Source organism: Cervus elaphus, chromosome 10, assembly GCF_910594005.1.
Source record: "Cervus elaphus chromosome 10, mCerEla1.1, whole genome shotgun sequence".
In the NCBI taxonomy this organism is placed as follows: Eukaryota; Metazoa; Chordata; class Mammalia; order Artiodactyla; family Cervidae; genus Cervus; species Cervus elaphus.
In genome coordinates, this window is record NC_057824.1 from 39,843,585 (window position 1) to 39,856,392 (window position 12,808).

The 12,808-nt window shown below is 49.3% G+C and overlaps 1 protein-coding gene and 1 long non-coding RNA gene across 2 annotated transcripts; one reads left to right on the forward strand and one right to left on the reverse strand.

Moving 5' to 3' along the window:
* Positions 1–4,874: 4,874 nt before the first annotated feature.
* LOC122701558 lies at positions 4,875–7,412 on the reverse strand. The gene is made up of 2 exons (XR_006343095.1): positions 7,045–7,412; positions 4,875–5,596 (listed from the first exon to the last, which is right to left on the reverse strand). It is a non-coding gene; the product is annotated as an uncharacterized LOC122701558 (long non-coding RNA).
* A 32-nt stretch (positions 7,413–7,444) lies between these two features.
* On the forward strand, positions 7,445–11,535 carry TUFM (Tu translation elongation factor, mitochondrial; the record flags this gene model as incomplete). The annotated part of the gene is made up of 10 exons (XM_043915529.1): positions 7,445–7,634; positions 7,738–7,932; positions 8,699–8,865; positions 9,087–9,191; positions 9,278–9,442; positions 9,573–9,705; positions 9,790–9,894; positions 10,008–10,159; positions 10,253–10,372; positions 11,167–11,535. Coding segments are annotated over 10 exons (1,506 nt in total), but the record flags the coding sequence as incomplete, so codon positions are not given.
* Positions 11,536–12,808: the final 1,273 nt, after the last annotated feature.

Consider the following 12,808-nt stretch of genomic DNA (forward strand, 5'->3'; position numbering starts at 1 on the left):
AAGTATTGTCTAAACTGTCCAATAAACTGTGCAGTGACTGAAGTGCTGTCTATCAGGACTCCCTAGTATGGTAGCCACTAGCCACATGTGGGTTTTGAGCACTTGTAATGTGGCTAGTGTGACTAAGGAACTGAAGTTTTCTTTTTAGTTAATTAAAGTAGTCACATGTGCCTAGTGACTTACTGTATTGATGTAAGAGATGTCTGAGGACAACTAGGTGGAGCTGTCCAGCAAAGACGGATCTAACAGTCTCAGCAGTGTGGTCGTGATCAGACACAAGTAGTGGTTAAAGCCATGGACATGAATTAGATTGTCCTGGTAATACCTGTAGAGAGAAGAGGGCCTAGAACTTAATTTTGGGAAACAAACCACATTTAACGGGCAGGCAAAAAAAAAAAAAAAAAGAGTAGAAAGTGCCCGGATGATTTTTGGATCAGGTTTTCCAGAAGCACACCCAGAGATGAGAATTTGTGTGCAAATGATTTTTTTTTGTTTTAAGTGCTACCAGGAAAAATTAGTAAAGGAGTGGGAGGGGCAGGAGAGGAAACTAAGAGAACATGTGATCTCAGAGAACATGTGAGAGTAGTTCAGCTTGATTCCTCAGGGAAGTTCTGGATGTAAGTTGTGACTCAGATTTATCCAGAAACAAGGGAGCTGGGCCTTTCCTGTAGCAACATTCTTCAGCTGTTAACTAGGGCTTCCCCTGGGAGATGTCAGTTCTCAGGCACTTCATCAAGGCAAAGCTTCCAGTAGCCTGAGGACAGGACAGTTCTCAAAAAAAAGAAAAAACATCTAGAAGGTCTAATTGTTTGAAAAAACAACACACACCAAAGACCAGGGGGTGTGGTAATAGAGCATGTGTATGTATGCATGAGCATAATTGGGTGGGGTGGGGTGGTTTGGGCAAACACTTCATAAACAAATGATAAGGGATCCATGGGACTGGGCATTGCTATTGTCTCCTATAGAAAACATTGACTTAGATTGCTTAGTGACTTTGTTGAGAGTCATTTTTAGGGAAGTGAAAGAAGCAGAAGCCAATGGTAGCAGACTGAGGGATGAATGGAAGGTGAACAAGTGGGGGTAGGAATGTGAAGAGTTGTCCTACACAGTTTGGCCAAAAAGGGAAGGAGAGATGGAGGGTTGTAGAGAATGGAAAGGTTTGCTTGTTTGTTTATATCCTGAGGGAAGCCGGATTTTATGTTTGAAGTCATAGGAGAAAGGAGCCAGTAGAAGGGATGGTAATTGAAGGAGTGAAGTTTCAATTACCATCCCAGGGGAAGGATGAGTCCAAAGCCCAGGTTAAGCAAGTTGTTAATGTGAAAAGCAAAACACTTCTTCCTTCTTACGAACAAGGGATGTAATATTCAGGATGCTTTCAGCTACAAGTAATAGGACCACCACCTCCCCTACTCCATTTAAGGTCCTAAAAGAGGGGGAGTTTGTTGGTTCACAGAATTAAAAAGTAAGAGGTATGGACTTCCCTGGCAGTCCAGCGGTTAAGACTCCGTGCTTCCACTGCAGGGGGCACGGTTCCATCCCTGGTCTAGGAAGACCTCATGTGGCATGGCCAAAAAAAAAAAAAAAATATATATATATATATATATATATATATATATATATATATATATCAGAGATAGAATGACATGAGGTATGGCAGGAGCCAGAGCCTCAAACAGGGTCCATGTGAACTTGCTCTGTCTCTTAGCTCTGCTTTCCTCTAGGTTATCTTCCTTCTCAAGCAGACTGTCCCCTTCTTGGGAGCAAGATGGCCACCAGAGTTCCAAGCTTACATTCTACTCACTTCATGATCCCAACAGAGATAGATCATAGCTTTTCCAATAATTCTAGCTCAAGTGCAATAGGGCTGCATCTCATCAGTTCAGCTTGGGTCACCCAGTACCCATCTTTTGTATAATAAAGAATCTGTCTGGTCTTTGTTGCAGGTTCCTAGCACAGAGCTTTTAAAATTCTTGGAATTTCCTGAGTGACAGAAGTGTCTGTTACTTGTGAGCCCCTTCGACCACACCTGAGTCTTTGCTGATGAAATGACTAATGGCAAGCCTCTACATAGCTTCAAGATGGGGGCTTGTCAGCAGAAGCCCCAACTTTATGTTTAGAGGGTTGGGATTTTGAGCCAGTTTGATCTCCAGGGAGGGAAGGGGACTTGAAGATTGAGTTCAGTCACACGGCAGTGATTTACTCCACCGTGCCTAAGTGATGAAACCCCTAATAAACACTTTGGACACTGAAGCTCAGTGGGGCTTCTGTTGGTGAATACACTGATGTGTGGGGAGAGTGATATGCCCCAGGTCTATGTGGACCCTCAGGACTTCTCCCTATGCAGCTCTTCATTTAGCTGTTCCTGATGTATCCTTAATTATAAAATGTAATTGTAATTGTACTAAAATGTAAGTATAGTGCTTTCCTGTATTCTATGAATTGTTCTAGCAAATTATCAAACCTTAGGGGGCTCATGGACACTCCCGGATCTGTAGGCACTTGGCATGAAGGATAGATGGCCAGGGGACCCCACTTGCAGCTGGCATCTGAAGTGGGGGCAGTCTTGTGGAGTGAGCCCTTACCTTGTGCTAACTCTGGGCAGTAAGTGCCAGAACTGAGCTTCGGGTCACCACTGGGGGCTGAAACACAATACTGATCCTGAATGGACAACTGTGACTGTGAAGGATAGATTAGGTGGATCGGTAAACACTGAATCATGGACCGATCAATCATCTGAGTTTGGAATGGGCTGAGCTGCAATCAAATTCCATGGGCTGAGCACAGCAGAGGGTGGCTCTTCAAAGGAAAACCAGAGTCTGTCACTGAGGGGGAAGTGGTTGCTTACGGGCTTCTTCTGGAGGTCATCTGGACCCTCCCCCACCCCAAGAGATGAAGATGTTTCATTTTTCTGAGATGTCAAATTCAGCCTTGGTGTTTTGGCCAGAACTTCTTGCCCCTCCAAGCAAATCATGCTTTGCTTAATCAGAACATTCTGACAGCAAAAATATTCCACCTTCACTTAGGTTTGTCTCTGATATTACACACGCAATTTCCCCCAGTTCTGCCAGTCTTCCTCCCTCTGGTTTCAGGCTCCAAAGTATAGCCTCCTCTAGGAAGCTATGCAAGGCCAGTGCACCTAGGCGGCCTCTCAAGTGCCTTTTATTTAGTAGATTTGTGTGACTTTCACAGAGTGTTTCCAACTGGAATGTCTCCAGTCACATCTGAGTGACATGAGTGTGATCGGAGTTCTGTGTTTGGAAGGATATTCAGGGCCAGTAGGGGAGCGTTGAGACGACATAGAGAGGAGATGGGTGCAGTGGTCCAGGAGGGGGGAGATGCTGACCTGGCCAAGGCAGTGCAGCAGAGTTAATCCCAAGGAGAATATCCAGAGGGATTTCTGAGGAGACACTGCCAGGCTGGCTGGTGGTGAAAAGAGTGAAGGATGCCCCTGAGCTTCCAATAAGTCTGTTGAGTGGTACCAAGGACAAGGCTCTAAGTCCTAGTCCCCAATTTGCCACTAAGTTATAGGTCAGCCCAGAACCCATTTCAATTACAGCAGACCCCACCTCCTTTTAGAAGTTACAGCTACAAAAAATCCTTACAGGTCATAAAGTTTAACGTCTTCACTCACCCCCATTTTATAAAGCAGAGGCCCCCGAAGTTACAGTGACTCACTTGTATTTTTTAGATGAATGTGAATACAAAATTTGCTTTCCACTGAAAAACACTTAAAAACTTAAGCCCAACACAATGCTTCACTGAATGATCAACTGAAAGGATTCAGCAAATTCTTCCTTCAACAAATGTTTCTTGCCCTAAGTGTTAGGCACTATTCCTAAAATGAAAAATAAGCTCTTAGTGTCATGAGCTGGTGAGAGAGAAAAAAATAACAAAAAACAAAACCCAACAAACAAGCAAACTACTAAGATAATTTTGGATATTTAGGTGCTCTGAAGAAAATAAGAAGGCCATTGGTAAGAGGGTGTCTGAAGAGGTGACATGTGAGGTTGGAGGATGAGAAGGAACAAGCCGTGAGGAAAGCTCCAGGGAAGAACATTCCAGGAAGACAGAAGCACATTTGCAAAGACCCTGAGGTAAAAGCAATCGTGGGGTGTTTGTAGAGCAGAAGGATGCCCAGTGTGGCTGGAGAGAGTGAGAGGAAAGTACCAGATGAGGATCAGAGAGGTGGGCAGGGGCTAGATCATGCCCATGCCAGATCACAGGCCACAGGGAGAACATCGGATTTTTTTTTTTAATAATAGGTTTACTGAGATATAAATTACCTGCCATACAATTCACCCATTTAAAGTAGGAGGCTGGATTTTATTCCACGTGTACTAAGGAGTCATTGAGGGAGGATTCATTTCCGATTCACATTTTAAAGACTGATCTGGTTGTGTGGAAGATGGATTTGACAGATATTGGGAATAAGGACAGAAGTTGGAGGACCCACTGGAGAGGTCATGAGGTAACTTAGGCAAGAGATGATCCCAGTTTGAACCACAGTGTTGACAGCGGAGAGAGAGAAGCGGTCACATTGAGATTTATTTTGGAGAGAGAACCAGTGGGACTGGGTAATGGATAGATGTGGGGATGGGTGGAAAGGAAAAGGTGGTGCTATTTATTCAGATGTGTAAGGAGAGTGTGGGAGAAACAAAGTGTCCTGTTTGGGATATGTTAGGTTCATAGCATCACAGTGGTAGCACCCTTCAATTTGGAAGGCTCATGAACAGTTCAACTGCAGACATTCATACAGACCTGCTGTGGCAAGGCACAGAGTACATGGAGATAAAAGAAGCCCAGTCCTCACCCTACTCAAGTCACTTAGTCTCAGACAAGTGACACCAAGAAATACATCCAAGTGCTGTAAGGTAGACTTATCTGTTAGGGTATATTTGGTTGCAAGTAACAGACAACTCTGACACCATCTGGCTTAAACAATAAAGATACTTGTCATCTCACACTATGTAGAGTCCAGGCTTCTAAGATCCTCTTCGCTTTGCCCACTTCTGGATTTTGGTTTCACCATGGATGGGGAGCATTATGGGCGTGGTAGTTCCAGGCTTCCCATCCTGAACAACAACTCCCAGAGTCAGAAGGTGGTCTGTCTCCTCGGCGTCTCCTTCTTCTTTTTAAAATATTTATTCATTTATGGCTGTGTCGGGTCTTAGTTGTGGCACATGGGATCCTTGTTGTGGCTTACAGGCTCCAGAGCACTCCACTGGCTCAGTAGTTGTAGCACATGGGCCCAGTTGCCCTGCAGCATGTAGGATCTTAGTTCCCCAACAAGGGATTGAACTCAAGTCCCCTGCACTGGAAGTCAGATTCTTAACCACTGGGCCACCAGGAAGTCCCAAAGATCACTTTCTTGTAGAAGTAGCTTCAGGACCCTGAGCAGTCGCTGTTGCCGACAAGTCTAAGTCCTGGCATTTAGAGTCTGGTGGCGGTGGCGGTAGAAGCAGTTTTCTTATCAGGTCAGATCAGACCTATGGCTTAGGATCCATTTCTCCAGCCCACCCCACAATTCTGTAAGCTGCCTACCACCTTGACACAAATCCCCTCTTTTCCAACCAGCCCATGTAAATTCTGTTATCTGCAAATCAAGACATAGGGTGCAACAGTCAACAGCTCTACAAAAAATTCTCCCCCTCTGGGCTCTTTTCTGAGCACTGTATTTTGCAAATTTCAGTTATTCATGTACACCTTTCCCCAGATTTGTCATATATTCATTCATATCACCCATTTTATCTACCAAGTGTTGTTTTTTTAAACTGACTCATTTTTAAAAACACATTTACAATGCCAACCTTTCTTTCAAACTGATACACATTAAAATAAATATAGCACCACTAAAAAAGAAAGCATTAATTTAAGTACCAGCCCCCAATATTTCATATCCTGGTGGTGGCTGATAGTGTCTTAGGATAAATTTCTAGAAGTGGAATGACTAAGGTTCAGGTGGGGACAAGGAGAACCTTTCATATTGTACAAGCCCTTCCTCGTCAAAGCTGATGGGTTTAGAGGGCCAAGAAGACAGAAGTCTTAGCAAGTTTCTCATTATAAAATGACAGTTAAATTACAGTATGGTAAAAAAAAAAAAAAAATTACAGTATGGTGAAGTGGCTAAGTGCACACTTTTTTGGGGTTTAGCTGTGTTGGGTTCCTTGTTTACCTTGATGCTCAGTTTTCTAATAAAATGGGGTCCTATCACACAGGATAACACTGAATGTGACAATATTGAATGTGAAGCAATATGAAGCACAACGCCTGAACTATAAAAAGCTCTGAGTTCCCCAAACTCCTCTGAGTTTAAGAAGGTTTGTTAAAAATAAATATGGTTTCCTTGTCTGTACCCAGACACTACTGAATCATAATCTCCAAGGGAGGAATTAAGGAATCTATTTGAAACAGACACCATCAACTGAGTCTTAGGAGCTGATGAGTTTCGGAAACATTAATCAAGGTTAAGCAGCTGCTATTATCATCCCAGGGTGATGAGATGATGGATGTGAAAGTTAAAGGTCATTTACTATCCTTGCACTCATTCATTCAGTCAACAGACATTTATTGAGCACTCACTGAGTGCCCCGCCCTGTGGCAGGTGCCAGGGACACAGCGGGAACAAGGAAGACTCAGGCTGCCCTTAAAGGCACAAGAAGTTGGTCCCTCACCTGGTCATCTGTAAAACTGGGTGGGGAGAACGACGATCGAGAGAATTACTCTCTGGCCTGCTGAGGGGCTACAGGGGTGGACGGGAAACTCTGTCCCCGCAGGCTGTGAGCCAGCGGGGAGGGCATTTGAGCCAGGGGAGGGTTCCAAAGACTGTGGGACCCGGAAGGCTTTTGGACCCCTTTTCTGTCTCTTGCCCAGCTCATTTCCTCTCAGAGCCAGATGTCAGGGTCTTCCTGTGAAGTAGATACTATTCCCACTTTACAGACAAGAAAACAAAGGCTCAGAAGAGAGATGGGTCACGCTAGAGACCCACCCCCAACAGGTTCCCGGGAGAGTCTTCCTCAGCCTGGCCGCAGCGGCTGGTCCTACCTCTAGCTGCGACACAAGGCCGCCAGATCTGTCGCCAGACCCGCCCGGCGGGTCGGACTGGACTCCAAATGGTTCGGGGCCAAGACGTTCCGGAGTCATCCACGCCGGGGCCGCTGCCTCTGCTTCAGGAAGGCCTGGACCGTCCCTCCGGACCTGGCCTCGCCTTCCCACGATACGTGCCAGCACAGCTCGCAGCCCTGGGAACTACAACGCCCATGAGCCTCGGGGGCGTAGGCGCGCTATGAGATGCTCCACATCGCCCCCCGGCGCCACCAGAGAGAACTGCGTGGCTCCTGAGCCCGCGAGATCGGAGTGCTCTTTGGAAAGCTTCCCCATCCTTAGCACCCTCAGCACTTTCCTGGACGTGTTCCGTCCCGCGCCCGGAAGTTGACAGGGCCATAGAAACTGGAGGCTAGAGGCGCCCCGACTTGCCCTCTCGGCCCTAACATCCGCCGGAAGCGACGTCCATCCGCAATTGCCCTTTCGCTACTGCACGCGCCGGCGCCCGTGCCCGGTGCACCTCTCTACGGGCGCCAGTACGACCACAATGGCGGCCGCTACCCTGCTGCGCGCGACGCCCCTTTTCAGCGGTGAGGGGGCGGGGAGGGCTATGGCAGCCCGGGTTCACGTGGGGGTCGTCGGGAGCGGCCGGGCTCAGACCCGCGCCGTGACTCCAGGCATCTGCCCCGGCAGGTCTCGGCGCCGGCCCGGCACCACTATTGCAAGGTCTTTTGCGGCCGCTGAAGGCCCCGGCGCTGCCCATCTTGTGCCGCGGCCTGGCTGTGGAGGCCAAGAAGGCCTATGTGCGTGACAAGCCCCATGTGAACGTGGGCACCATCGGCCATGTAGACCATGGCAAGACCACCCTGACCGCGGCCATCACGAAAAGTAAGTGGGGTTGGGGTGGGGGGCTTCCGGCAGCGCCTGCTCTGCTGGCGGGACTTGCAGCCAGGGAGGCGGGGCCCGCGGAGCAACTGCTTAGGTGTTTAGTGCGGCCCCACGGTGTCAGGTGGCTTCCCAGGTGGCGCTAGTGGTAAAGAACCCGCTTGCCAATGCAGGTTAGGCGTAAGAGACGCCGGTTCGATCCCTGGGGTCCGGGAGATCCCCTGGAGAAGGGAATGGCAGTCTACTCCAGTATTCTTGCCTGGAGAATCCCACGGACAGAGGAGCCGGTCCATAGACTGTCCTTTTCTAAAGTGGAAAGGGCCTTGCTGAAAAGTTTGTTCACTTCCTTCCCTTAGTTTTAGCAGGTTACAGTCCATAGGGTTGCACAGAGTCGGACACGACTGAAGCGACTTAGCAGGGCACAAGGCGCCAGAAATTGGCCGGACAGTACACTGCAGGATGCAGAAGACAGATTTCCCGTGAACACGAAGTTTTTGATGCATAAGTTGGGGGATTCGCCGCCTACCCCCCCCCCCCGCCCCCCCGCAGTGGCCTCCCTCCAGCCCTGGGAAGGTGCCCTGTAAGCAGAACTGTTAGCCTAGAGAAGTCACAGGGCTAGCCCTTGAGGCTCTATAACCCTTCTTTCTGACCTGAAGTTACTAGCCCCAGGAGTTGAAGGAGGGTGTCTTGGAAGGTTGCTTCTCCTAGACTGTCCTTGTCTAAAGTAGAAAGGGCCTTGCTGAAAAGTGTGTTGCCTTCCTTCCCTTAGTTTTAGCGGAGGGAGGTGGGGCCAAGTTTAAGAAGTACGAAGAGATTGACAACGCCCCAGAGGAGCGAGCCCGAGGTATCACAATCAACGCGGCCCATGTGGAGTATAGCACAGCCGCCCGCCACTATGCCCACACTGACTGCCCCGGTCATGCAGATTACGTTAAGGTGAGAGCGCTGGGGATGGGGCTTGGGAACTGCCCCGCTCAGAAAAACGTTAGGGTTGTGGGGAGCAGGTTAAGATATTTGAGGTGTATGGGTTGGAGATCCTGGCTTTGTGGGCCTGGCCAGTCACAGCAGGTGGTAAAGAAGTGTCTGTGCTTAGCTAGGTGGCTGGGGAGCGGAGGAGGTCGTGGAATTACACTGCTTCCTTTCGTCTCTCTTCCCAGAATATGATCACAGGCACTGCCCCCCTCGACGGCTGCATCCTGGTGGTGGCAGCCAATGATGGCCCCATGCCCCAGACCCGAGAACACTTACTGCTAGCCAGACAGGTACTCAAGAGCCTGGGAAAGGGTGGAAGGGGGCGGAGGGTGTTGGGCCATTCAGGACACCATCTGTGTCTCCTTCTCACCTGCAGATTGGCGTCGAGCATGTGGTGGTGTATGTGAACAAGGCGGACGCCGTGCAGGACTCTGAGATGGTGGAGCTGGTGGAGCTGGAGATCAGGGAACTGCTGACTGAGTTTGGCTACAAAGGGGAGGAGACTCCGATCATCGTTGGCTCTGCCCTCTGTGCCCTTGAGGTAAAGGCTGGGTCAGGCTGGGGATGAGGCTGGATGGACACCCAGAGCTCTGCTCTGAGTCCGGGGCCTGGCTCTGGGCAAGTAAGAGGAGCAGAATGGAAGTTTGAGTCCTGTCACCTCCCGCTCATAGCAACGTGACCCCGAGCTAGGCCTGAAGTCCGTGCAGAAGCTACTGGATGCTGTGGACACGTACATCCCGGTACCCACCCGGGACCTGGAGAAGCCTTTCCTGCTGCCCGTGGAGTCGGTGTACTCGATCCCCGGTGAGGACTCGGCTCACACACACTCCCTTCCCCTCACTGCCGCTTCATCCGGCATCCCTGATGTCCTGTCCTGTTCCCTCCCAGGCCGGGGCACAGTGGTGACAGGCACGCTCGAACGTGGCATTTTGAAGAAGGGAGACGAGTGTGAATTCCTGGGACATAGCAAGAATATTCGCACTGTGGTGACAGGTACAGGAGGCGGCCTTGGGACCCAGAGCCTCCAGGATGACATCTCCCCCCCACAGACCCCCCATTCCTTCCCTCTGCCCGCACCCTTCTCCCGCGTGTCTCCCCTGTCTTAGGCATTGAGATGTTCCACAAGAGCCTGGATAGGGCAGAGGCGGGTGACAACCTTGGGGCCCTGGTCCGAGGCTTGAAGCGGGAGGACCTGAGACGTGGCCTGGTCATGGCCAAGCCAGGTTCCATCCAGCCTCACCAGAAGGTGGAGGCACAGGTGAGGGCTCCAGGTGATGATGGGCAGGCGCTGTGGAGGGTCCGTGCTTCCAGCCAGGCCCAGCTCCACCCATGTTCTCGTACCGTCTCATAGGTGTACATCCTCAGCAAGGAAGAGGGTGGCCGCCACAAGCCTTTTGTATCCCACTTCATGCCTGTCATGTTCTCCCTGACTTGGGACATGGCCTGTCGGATCATCTTGCCTCCAGGGAAGGTATGATGTATGTGACAGTGGGGGTGACCTTTCCCTGGTAAAGAAAGCCTGGCTGATGATGTAGGGGGAGAGCTGGTGATGGAAGGGTCAGATCAGTGGGTTCAGGTGGAACAAATCCTCATCCAGGGTTTCTTAGCTGTGTTAGCGTTGACCCACAAAGATTGCCCAGCAGAATTCCTATAGTAGAGAGTTCCACTGTATTTTACATAAAGGCTCAAAAGAAGTCTTGAGCCCAAGACCTGCATAACCCAAAATTTTATAAACATTTTTTTCTCAAGAAAAACTTTATAGAAACGCTAATCGCTAGTGCTTTTTTATTTTTATCTTTATAGTTTACTTGTTTATTGGCTGCCCTGGTCTTCGTTGCACTGCACAGGCTTTCTTGTTGGGAGATTGGGGGCTCCTCTCTAGTTGCAGTGCACGGGCTCCTCATTTCGGTGGCGTCTCCTGTTGCAGAGCACAGGCTCTAGGGCACATGGGCTTTAGTAGTTGTGGCACGGGGGCTTAGTTGCCCCGCGGCATGTGGGATCTTGTTTCCCAGATCAGGGATCAAATCCACCATGTCCCCTACATTGACAAGCGGATTCCTAACCGCTGGAACCCCAAGGAAGTCCAGTCAGTCAGTCCTTTTCTGCCTTTGCATATGCTGTTTGCATGCGCCTAACAGCTGGGACAGAAGTTTCCCCAGAAAGAATCACCCTGCTGCATTTTCCCATAACCTTTAACCTTGGTAACCAACAGTTAGGAAGTGAAGGTGCCCTGAATCATGCATGATCTTTGTCTCTGCCTTTCAGGAGCTTGCCATGCCCGGGGAGGACCTGAAGCTCACTCTCATCTTGCGGCAGCCAATGATCTTAGAGAAAGGCCAGCGTTTCACCCTGCGGGATGGCAACCGGACCATTGGCACTGGCCTCGTCACTGACACGCCAGCCATGACCGAGGAGGACAAGAACATCAAGTGGAGTTGAGTGGACCTCTGCTGGGGCTCTCTTGTGCTCACGGCCGCACTGGCCAGCGTTCTCTCCTGCCTCTGTGGCCCTCTTTGCAGGGCAGAGGCTGTGGCCCAGCCAAATTACAGCTAGACTGATACTTCCCCTGGCCCAAGGGCCGTGTGGCCGGCCAGGTGAGGTAGGTCAGTAAACTGTTCTGTGAATAGAAAGCTAGCCTGTGTGTCTTGTGTCATTTGTACTCTGGGAGAGTGGGGGATATAGAAATGGAGCTGAAGTCCAGGATACGTGAGCTTGGGAGTGATCCCTGAGCCATTTGAACTGACAGTACTTTTCTAGCCTCAAGAGTTCATCTCTGGTAGGTACATGGTGGAAGAGCTCTTGCCTTAAAGCAGTGCTGTGGTAACATGAGGAAGGTAGAGAAGCTAAAGGCCTGAAAGCTATCCCCGTGAGCTTTGCATGATTGCTTCAGTTCAGTGTGTTGCTCAGTGGTGTCTGACTCTGCGACCCCACGGACTGCAGCACACCAGGCTTCCCTGTTCACCAACTCCCAGAGCTTGCTCAGACTTGTGTCTATCGAGTCGGTGATGCCATCCAACCATCTCATCCTCTGTCGTCCCCTTGTCCTCCTGCCCTCAATCTTTCCCAGCATCAGGGTCTTTCCCAGGGTGTCAGCTCTTCCCATCAGGTGGCCAAAGTATTGGAGCTTCAGTATCAGTCCTTCCAATGAATATTCAGGACTGATTTCCTTGAGGATTGACTGGTTTGATCTTGCTGTCCAAGGGACTCGAGTCTTCTCCAACACCATAGTTCAAAAGCATCAATTCTTCGGTGCTCAGCTTTCTTTATGGTCCAACTCTCACATCCATACATGACTACTGGAAAAACCATAGCTTTGACTATATGGACCTGTAAAGTCAAGTCTGCTTTTTAATATGCTGTCTAGGCTTGTCATAGCTTTTCTTCCCAAGGAGTGTCTCTTAATTTCGATTGCTTAGCAAAATGCTACATAAAACAGGCTAAATGTTGGATATTCCTAGAGATACTGGTCAAAGGGTGATAGCTTGGGCCCAGTTTAGGTGCCTGGTCTCTGAGTAGTCACCAGGCTGTTCATGTCTAGCTACCCTTATTTAAAGTTGATACTGGGCATTCTATTTTGCCTTTAGACCCAGCACATAGATTATACTTGGTAAATAATTTGTAGGCTTGGTGGGTTATCCCCACCATATCACTAAGTCCAAACAGGAGTAAGTAATTGTAGAATGAAAGTTTCATTTTTAATGTTAATTACTGAGATTTAAAATGAACAAGGTCTGTTTATCAAATACACAGGGAGTAAAATGCTGAGATTTTGGGATGACCCCCAGTAACAGGTAGCATTCAGCAGGGATTAATGGCACCCTTTCAAATATTAAGAGGGCTACCCAGGAACACCTGCAATCACGTATGTCTCCAGCACTACAGAAACCGGTCTCCATCTGCACTGCAG